At 51.4% G+C, this 10,034-nt stretch overlaps 1 protein-coding gene across 2 annotated transcripts in view; it reads left to right on the forward strand.

Moving 5' to 3' along the window:
* The window catches only part of LOC126540329 (uncharacterized), a 72,066-nt gene extending 65,021 nt beyond the window's left edge, over positions 1-7,045 (forward strand). For both annotated transcript variants that reach the window (XM_055075965.2, XM_050187123.3), the window contains 2 exons: positions 204-345; positions 2,119-7,045. In XM_055075965.2, coding sequence (XP_054931940.1) covers positions 204-345; positions 2,119-2,422 — 446 coding nt within the window. In that variant the 3' untranslated portion in view covers positions 2,423-7,045. The remainder of the gene's footprint in view (positions 1-203; positions 346-2,118) is intronic.
* Positions 7,046-10,034: the final 2,989 nt, after the last annotated feature.

Below are 10,034 nucleotides of genomic sequence, written 5' to 3' on the forward strand. Positions count from 1 at the left end.
ACCTCTCCCTGTAAGTGCCCGATTGCGATGCAAATGCAAGACATAAACGAGAAAGTAGCCGAGCAGTGTAAACGAAAGCTTGAGGGACAACGTAGCGGCAACTTTCGTTAAAGCTACATCGCTCCGCTATCTTAATTTCTAACTAGACACAACGAGCATTGCGGTCGCACACGTCTCACGGAAGTTACTTTGTTTACGTGCAGATCCGAAGGATACCGGCTTCGACGTCCTGGCCGGTGCGCCCGCCGAGGACTCTGGCGATGACATGCTCTTCCAAGTGAGCGAGTCGGCTCAGATAGCCACCTATCGGCTCAGCCCACACCTGGCCGGAACAGCGGAACGAAGGTGAGTCTGGCTAGGCGATTTGTTTGCCGAGGTTCGAGATGCAGGCAGTACCGTCGTCATGCAGCAGCCTTCAGCTGGTGACGGAAGAAGGCATGGGTTAAGTGACGGTGTGCCCCGCGTGAATAAACGACGCAGCTTGAAACACGAGCTCCGAGATCGTGCGGCGCGTTGTCTTGATACTTGAAACACAGCGTGCGCCGACCGATCTCGGAGGCCGTGCTTGAAGCCTGCGTGTAGCTTTTTAGTCAGCGTGTCGGAGGAACTTGCAGACAGTACCTACAGTTGCCTACTTTAAGGGTTCCTACATTCCGCATGGTTCAGTGCGGTCATCGCCGTGTACATGATTGCCTGCATTTAGCAACCTCTGGTTTGGTTTTGTGCTGGCTCGTGTATGCAGAGGAAATCGGACATCTTGCCCACCCGGTGCGACCTTCGTCGCAGTATACCAGAGCCATTAAGCAAAGCGGATGGCAGTCGCCTTTTGCTATTGCACTTCCGCGGATTCTGGCGCTCTGCGTAACGTCGCCTCCTATACTACTCCAACGACGCAAAACGTTGTCGCCGAGCTTTGGGGACAGTTCTTTGCACCATAGGAAAGGCACCACAAATGTGTGGTGTACGCGCACAACTCGCGCTCGCACTGCCGCTCACTGGCGCTCGTCTTCCTGGCGTAATCGACGTCTTCCGCGGCGCCCCTTTCTTTCTGCTCTTCCGACCGACTCTTGCTAATGTCGCGCCATGCCGCACCGCGCAGGAACGCGCTACATCGGGGTCGCCGTCATCGTGCGTACGAGGAGCCAACCAAAAAAGAGTGTGAAAGGAAGAGGTTTTCTCTCTCTCCCGAGCCGAGCCGTGAGGCGGAGATTGCTTCTCGCCGCCGCGCGGTCGACTACGACTTTTCCGCGTGTTGTAGGCCGCGTGCATCAAGCCGTCGGTGAGAGAGTGAGGAAGAAGGCGAGAGGGGCGCGCGTGGAGGCGACGCCGCCGCCACGTTTCTCCGCGGCCGGACGACCTTAATGACAGAATAATGACAGCCTTCGCGCCCGCCGCCGCACCGTCGACGCAATTCGTAGGAAGCGCTCGCCGGAAGCTCGGCTCCGGGCGAGTTCAGATAGGCCTTCTACGGGTGTCCCTCCTGGCTTCTTTTACTTGCCACGGCAAATGCGTGCAACGTTGTCGGTGGCTAGAGCCGGCTCGCCTCGGCCGACTAGGCAGCCAGTACAGAGGATCGTAGTGCCCGCTTAACTTGAGAGCAACGGTGGCTCGTACCGGATGCTCTAACCGCGCGTTGGTCAATCGCGGCCGGCAGAGGATGCGGCCGTTGGTGCGCCAGCCAGTCACGCAGTATTCCAAGCTGCCTAACGCCCGTTTAAATACGGCATCTTAATGGCTCATACGCACGTGACATTACAGAACACTGCACCGTTTTTTGTGAGACTTGGCGCAGGAAACTCGGCTATCATAGACACGCTTGAGCTGAGCTCACTTGACGCCCGCACAGACCAAAAATACGTCGCGGTCGCCAACCGAGGCAAATGTATAGAGTGACAAAAGTGAGTAGCTAGATGATACTGTGGCAGATAAAGTGCGTCAGGGAGAATGTGGCTGGTTAACGCTGTCACTACGGTGGCACTCGGAACAAAACTATAGCCGTGCACCAAGATTTCGGTGCACGTTGTGAATGATGTTGAGACTGTATTAGCCAAAACGTTATTCTCTCATGCAAGACGAAGTTAATCGAGCAACCATTTTTGTTGATCTTTTCCTGTGCAGCTGCAGCGAGTGCGTCCGGCTCGACGACGTCCTTCAGCGCCTGCGCATCTCGGCCGAAGAGTTCCGGCAGCGGTTCCCGGCCGTCGAGGTGCTCGTGCTACCCGCGCACGAGCTGCGCGCCAAGACCACGACCCCGTGGCTGGACGCCGAGGCGACCGCGAGCCCGCACGAGACCAGCGGCGGACCGGAGGCCTCGTGCTCCTCGCCGCCTTCGCCGTCGCAGCCGGTGGCCGCCGTGCCGGCGCTGCGGTTCGACGCCACCGTGCGCAGCATCCTCGGCCTCCACAACCCTATCCCGCGATGAGCGGCCGCCTACGGTGTTGTGCTGCGTCATCGCCCCTCCTCCGCCGCGTAGTCACTACCGCCACCAGAGTGTCGCCCTTTAGGACCACCGCTCTTCCTCCCGTCCACAGCTCGTCCGAAGCCGAGCGCACGGCGGTACGCCGGACCAGCGAGGCGCCGTGCGCGGCCGCCGCTCCCCCCCGAAGGGGGGATGCAGACACCCCCGCTTCCTCCAGACACCGCCACTGGCGCTGGCGCCAGATGAGACACTGCAAGGTCTCGCAACCGAGTGCGCGCGGCTCGCGAAACACGCTGTGCAGACACTGAACGAAACCGTGACGCGTTGTTGCCGCGCGCAGCGTGTGTGTGTGTGTGTGTCATCCAGGGGGCGCTGCGTGTCGTTTTCGCCGCTACGGACGACGCTGCTGCTCACCGGCACGACGACCGCGACGAACAGTCTGCCGGAGTTGGCTTGTGTGGGACGTTGCCAGACGTGCGCGGCGGAACTGCCACTGACTGTAGACGCCGCCGCCGCTCCGTTTGTCGGGACGTTGTGCAAACTGACGTGCAGCGGACGATTTCTCGCCGTGTCGTATAGCGTCCGGCGTGTTGTATTTCACCTGGCGTTGGGAGGCGCCTAAGGCAACGCTGTGCGCGCACCCATGCTTGGCCTCCGGCGTTTGTCGTAGTTTGTGCCGTATTCCACTTGCAGTCATTTCTTCCCTGTACCGGTCAAAACTGGCCATCCAGGTTTATTACAAGTGCATCGCTTTTTCCCACATCATTTTGTGTCCTTGATGGTGCGTGCTGTATACAACTCCACGCTGCGTCTATTATTATGCGTCCGAGGATGCTCCTGTAAAAAAAAAAAGACAGAGAGGGAAAGAAAACGAGAAGGGCATTTTAGGGACTGTTCAACGCTTTGCTTTCCCTTGGCCGTTATTTATATGTTGGCGTGCGTGCTTCCCGCTATAGTAGCGCGCGCATCCTGAAAAGCGCTATTAGCGCATCCCTTATTTCCCTGCTGTCAGCATCTATCTCTCTACACTCGCGCCTGTTGTTCCCGCACGATGTTGCGCTATCCCTTTTCAAGGTAAACGAGTGCCGTGAACGTTGTTGCGTATAACTCCAGCAAGATGTCCAAACAGCCTCTGCGCGTTTACACCACCTACAAGTGCCACTCACGTTAGCTCTTGTGGGCGAGGGGGGGTGAGGGTGTTTGCCGGCTTGCCTGTAAAAACAAAACGCCGCGTGTATTCCTTACATGTTTTCCCACGATCACCCGATACGTCGTTGAGAGACTCCAGGTCCAGCCGCGTACACTTTCCGTCACGATATCGTCTAGTTAGCTGTCTCGCATGGACAGCAGCCCAGTCACCAGCAATGTCAATACATGAGCCTTGTATATGAAATTCCGCAAAAGTTTCCTCTATTTCTGTTTTTTTTCCCTGTCGGTTGGCGAAGAGCTTTCAATGGCCGTAAGGTCCTTCAGCTGTATTCTTCCCTTCTTTTGTACCGTACATTCTTTCGCGGAAAAAGGGAATGCGCAAGCGCTGACGTGCAAATTCACAGCCAGCCCTGGTGAGCAAACACGCGCTGGTGGATCATGACCGTCGTTTTAAGCTGCAAGCGGCTTCCTGTGTTACTGCGAAGCCTAGTCGTCGCGATAGTTGCAGCGACGGCTTCTCTTCTAAGTCCATGTTGTAGCGTAGCGCTGTGTGTGCTGTATGTGCGTGTCAACCTATCTGAGAAAAAAAAATTGTTACCCGCAGCAATTGCAGAGCGATGATGTATCGAGAAACTTTTTATTTTCTTTTTTGGTCACCGCGAGAGAGCGAAGCATTTTTCGCCGTAGCGTCGTCGCATTGCCCGTTACTCACTCCGCCAAATAATCTTTGGTGTCGCCTCTGTTCTTGGCTTCTGCGTAAGCCTACTTTTCTTTTTTTTTTTTTGTCTTGTTTTCGTTCTTAAGCAGACTTCGCAGACTTCCTATGAGCCGCGTGTTGATGTTGCTTCGCTCCTGGCACAAGTTCGTGCGAAATGTGGCCATAATTTACGCGACCGTTTCTCTCTCCGTGCTCGAGCAAGACTTCCTTTTGTTGACAGTATTCTTTGCGCTTAGTCAAAATCTTGGACGCATTTGCCCTTCGTTTCTGAACCTTTCACCACGCGTCCTGTATTACTGGCACGTGTTCCTTGGCGTAGCCTTATCGTTAAGGCGCTGCGCTAAATCAAATGCCCATCGACACGCTTGTTTAGAAGGGCCGCATTCGAACGTTGTTTTAATTACCATTTCTTAATTTTATGGCTTGTACTCCAGGCTGCTTAGGAAGGGAGTAAGATATGAGAAAAAAGAAAGAACATGTGGCTTGTAACTTTGATAACAGACGAAGCATTGTCCAAACGTTTTGCTTACTTAGTTGCCCATTTCTCCAGTTTGGAGTATTTAGTGTCCGAAGGAGAAAAACCTTCCAATAGCAAACAGTCTGCATTTGTACCTGCCATTATGATTTTTAAAATTTCTTATTTTCATGCCCCCTTGCCTTAGGGCCTGCCTCGCGCGTTAATTGCGTGCCCTTGAATGCCGCGTGCATCTTGCCTGTTTGGCTTTTAAAGCCCGCGCTACACAGAGAAAAAAAAAAAATCTAAACGCCGTTGCGCATCTTCCAGCTTCGCCGCGAGCATTCAACGCCTTTCGCCCGCAGATGTTCCCGCGGCAGTTTTTTGCAGTCGACATGTAGCCTACGAAAAGAAAAGCTTCGCGATCGTCCGTTGTTTAAAGCGTACGGCTCTGGCCGGCGACCTTCGTGTCATTCCTTGCTTTGTTGTCTTCGCGAGCCCTTAGTATATGACCACTGCTAGGAGGAGTGAAAAAAAATATAAAGAACACCTGTACTGCTGTCAACTTTCGCAGAGTGTCTTAAATGTAAGAGGGAGATTTAAAGAGAGAGGAAAAAAAAAAAGATGTACTGGTTGCTGCAACTACCTGCAGTGTTCGTTGTTTCGGACCCTTTGTCCACGTGCCTAGAGGAAAGTTTCTCTCGACTATTTGGGATCTCGTTCTTTCTCGTAGCCGTGTTTCGCCGTGTGTTTGTGCGTGGGTGTGTTTTGGGTGTTGTCTCCGTGTACACCCGCGCCATGAGCAGCGGCACGGGAGGTGTCGGCCGTAATGACCTGCGTAGACGAATTGCCTGACGTTGTTGACCTCTCTGCTCCTCTCCGCCGTAGCGATGACGATTTCAGCACGTGTTTTAGAAGAGAAATGTGCGTGCGCACAACACGCTTTCCTTAGCGCCTCGACCCTTATTTCTTTTTTTTTGAAGTCACTTGAGCGTCGTCGGCAAATAAAACAGAATTCAAAACGTGTGTGCGCCGAGCTTTCCCTGCTTCTATAGAAAATTAAGTTGGGAAGGCCCGATAGGAAAACAACGCTAGAAGAAACATGTTTGGAATAGAAATCGAGTACCCGTCATTATGTGTCAAATTCTCTACGCTACGGGAAACGCCGAGCTTCAAGGCTACGTGGCGGTGCGTGCATCCGGCGTTATCTGCTAGCTGAACAGACGACTTTGTAACCGTGGGTTGCATTAGGAGAATGAACCGAGGAGAAAGTGCAGATTTATGTATAAACATGCCGACCGTCCTTCACTGCCCTGGTCTGTATGTCCTATACCGAAGAGCGCCAGTAAATGTCACATATTGAGTTGTTAACCAGTCCAAGGTTTCCATATGAAGAAACGTTCTATTGTTTCTTTTTTATTTTATTTTTTTAAATTTCGAAGTGGGATCCATTTGTATGCTGCTGCGACAGAACGAACCTCCTTCTCCTCTGTCCACACTAGTGCAGCATTGAAGGAATTGCCGGATTTCATAAATGGTCTATCTAGAACTTTGTTTTCTACTGTGTTGAAGTGCTTGTCGTTAGCGAAAGTCCACTGACAGCTCCAAATTTTCGGCTAACAGGTTGGCTTGAATACTTTCTTTTCCCTTGCTTTCATGATACCGACATAAGTTTGCGCGTTGGCGTTGGCACTCATTTTACTTTCCGATTGACAGCATTTCGAATTAACAATGTCGCAAGCATAAGGCTTGCTGGCATGACCGCTTTGTGTCTCCCGATTGTGCGACGTTGCGAACTAGTCTTAACAGTGTTCCGTTTGACTAAACCTGTTTTACTGTTTACCCTTTCCGTCTGTTTAAACAGGCGTAGCTTTAAATGTGTGTGGTCTGAATTTCCATTTGCCGCATTGTGATGAATGGAGCGATCGCCAGTGGACATTCGCAGGCGATGTGCATTGCATCGCGCCCTAAGTGTGTGTGTGTGTGTATGTGTACACGTGTACAACATGTATCGTCTTTCTATGTACGAATTTGTTCGTGTCGGCGTACGTCTTCAGCTTTCTCTGCGAACTTTTTTTCTTCCGGCGGGTGATCGACGCTCTGAACATCTCTCCTGCGGATGGGCTGTTTTCTTTTTTTCTTTTTTTTTGCCTAGTTTCCGGAGTCGCTTACTTTGCTCGCTGTATTTTTGGATGTACCATATATGAATGTATTTTGTAAATAATGCCGTGTAAATAGGAAACATCAGAAGGATTATAATATACTGTATTCACCTGGAAAAATGATAAAAAGGTGTCCAAATGAATCTGGCCGTGTCCGTGTGTCAATTTTGCCGCACCTGAAACCGTCGTAAGGCCCCGCACTGCGGGGCGACTGCGTGGTTCGGTGAGTGAGTGACCGGGAAAAAACAAAGATGTGGGAGTTTATTGTTTTAAGGAGTTTATTACTTTGCTAGCTCAACGTTGCAAGAAACCTGTAAGAAGCCATTGGCGCTCAAGAAAACGTACTTTTTAAAGTAAAGCTTTGCCTCATCTCCCGACTTTCCGGGCGCTGCTGCTACTGCTTGCTGCTGGTGTGGTCTGGCTGGGCGGCTAAAATGCACAAGTATCTGTACCTAAAAAGCGTAGGCACAGAACGGAGGAAGAGGTCAAGAAAGTTGGCAACCAAGTACCAGGTAATTGACAGCGTAGATAGACAAGCAGGAGTAATCAGACAGAGGGAGACAAAGACAGCGAATTAGATGCAAGGAATGGAAACTAAAAATACCATAGGGATTTGCAAGAATGCGCAAAACGAAATTAGAAGGGAAAATCTGTAAGTTAACACGAAGGGAAGTGCCTTGCTATTGGAGGCTCGAGCTGCTTGCCCAAGGACAAAAAATTTGTAGGACGCTTAAGCTTCGCCTTTAAAAGTGGAACGCGATAACATTCAGAGATCCCTGACTACTTCTCACACTTCCCGGCAACTGCAGCGTACGTAGCCGTAATGTTTACCGGGAAACGCTCGCGGCGAACGCTATGCGCGAAGCCTGGCTTTCTGGTAGAAATGCACGGCCGCGTGGGCCGTGATGCGGTGGAGGCGAGCGCCATCTGGAAAGCTTCGAAGGAAGCGGGCGCTCCGCTTCGTGGACTCCCGAGATGTTTACACGCCGGCGCGCACAAATGGTGGACGCCGTCTCCGGTCCATGAATTGTAGAAACGCCGGAAAGGGGTTTGAGTTTTCGCGTAACAGAATTATGTTTTCTCGTATATGCAAATTACAGTCCGAGACTATCATGTCTGTAGGTTGTGCGCAAGTCATAGTTTACGATTTTTACACGTATTTTAGCTTCAGAAATTCAGTTAGTTCACTCAGTTCTCTGCGTCACATGGAAGGCATGGGAATGGGTGGTTCGAAAATCTTTAGGCCGAAGCTACGTGCGACGCCGGACTTGCGACGTCGACACCGGATTTTCTGGGACATGGGCTCAACGCTAGCGCGTTCAAATATACCGGAGCAATTAGATGTAGCATGCGTATGCTGCAGCAAACATCCGGAGACCACTTGGCACATCCTAATTGCACGCGAAGGGATTCTATCAGCGAGAGCAGTACGTAAAGTACAACTCGCATAAACGCTTGGATTAAAAGTAGACGGAAGTATCAACCGGTCAGCACTCGAGATAAGCAAGATGTATTTGGAGCTACAACTAGTTAGAACACCGTCCGACAAGTTGAATCACAACGCTAACCAATCTGCTATCGCAGTCAATTATATGTTACTTTGCCTTTTGGGTGAAACTGCCAGTTTTTTTATCAGATTCCGCAAGAGTAGAACGATGTTTCCACACGTTGACGACTGAAGTATAAAAAATAAATCACCCTTAGTTCATGCAATGTCCGGTGAAGACTTAATGCGAGGCGCAGCAGCAAAGGGTCAGAGAAAAGAAGAAAGACAGGGAGCTTAACCAGACAGACGCATGTCCGGTCCGGTTTGCTACCCTGCACCGGGTGGCGTTGGGATATATAGATGAAAAGAGACAAAGAAGCAGAGAGTGCTTGTTGCGCCTACACGTGAAGATGCGCAGCGAGTCGATCAACGACACGCATGGCCGTCGTCCAAGGATGTTGGATTCGGAAGAGCCGTGGTGTCTGCTGAAATCATGCATGTACATGGATGGAAGGCGTCCAGTACTTGCGAGGCGCAGCCCGCAACTTAGTAAAAAGCACGTGAAGAGCATCCTAGTGACTCTAGTATTACGGGGACTTGCCGGTCTTGTTGCGGCAATTTACCGGCAGCTGATGGGGAGTTCCATGTTATCGCGGTGCCTTGCTAATCGGAGGTAGGTTGGCGCGTCGTGGGAGTTAGGCTAACAATCAACAGCCGCGCTTTCTGCAGCTTTCTTGTTCTTGGTGTACTTGCCTTCGGCATCCTTACCCCCGGAGTCAAGTCTGCTTGGCCTGAGTAGCAAAGGAGGCGATGTTGACGGACATGACATGCGCGTAATAGAAGCTGTGGAGGTGCTTTATGAACGTCGGCGTCAGGAGCGTCGTCGGCGTTGTTTTCTAACAATAGACAGTTTTAGTTTGGCGTACGCTGTAAATAGCGGTTTGTCACTGCGCATGCGCAGAACGCTAAACGGCCCATAGCGTATAGCGCACGCACGCTATTTTTCAGATTAACGTTACTATCTTAGCGTGGTCTAAGTAGTTTACGTAAAACATGCTGGCGGTCCCGGCTGCCAGCTTCGAATTGAATCTGACGTTGTTGCTTTTGTAAAATTCACTTAGTTCGTAGCAAATGACTGTGTAAACAGCTTTCGCTTCGTGTCAGGCCGCTTCGACGACAGATTATTACGGATAACCTTGTGGAGATTTCGAGATCGCTTCTTGTTTCGAACGAGCCGAAGCCTAACGAGAGAAACGGATGGATGGATGGATGGATGGATGGACGGATATAAGTTATGGGCGTCCCCTTGGGAATGGGGCAGTGGGTTGCGCCACCAAGCAGGAAACATTCGAGATGTCAGCGCCACCTATCGTTGAAGGGGGGAGATAGCCGCGATGAAGGCATATGGCCTCTGATACCGGAAGATCTCGCAAGGCACTAACAGGTGCGCAGCTTAGCGTACGCTATACTATAGCGTATAGCGTACGTACGCTATAGTTGCGTACGCTATGTTATAACTGTTGAATGTTGGCAGCCCCTCGGTAAGACGAGTGATCCCCCACTATCTGGTTCATTAAGTCTATTTCTTTCTGAAAGCGGGGACACTCTTTGGAAGAGGCATCATCGGTCCCAGACAGGACAGTTCG

The sequence above is a fragment of the Dermacentor andersoni genome, chromosome 2 (assembly GCF_023375885.2).
Source record: "Dermacentor andersoni chromosome 2, qqDerAnde1_hic_scaffold, whole genome shotgun sequence".
Taxonomy (NCBI): Eukaryota; Metazoa; Arthropoda; class Arachnida; order Ixodida; family Ixodidae; genus Dermacentor; species Dermacentor andersoni.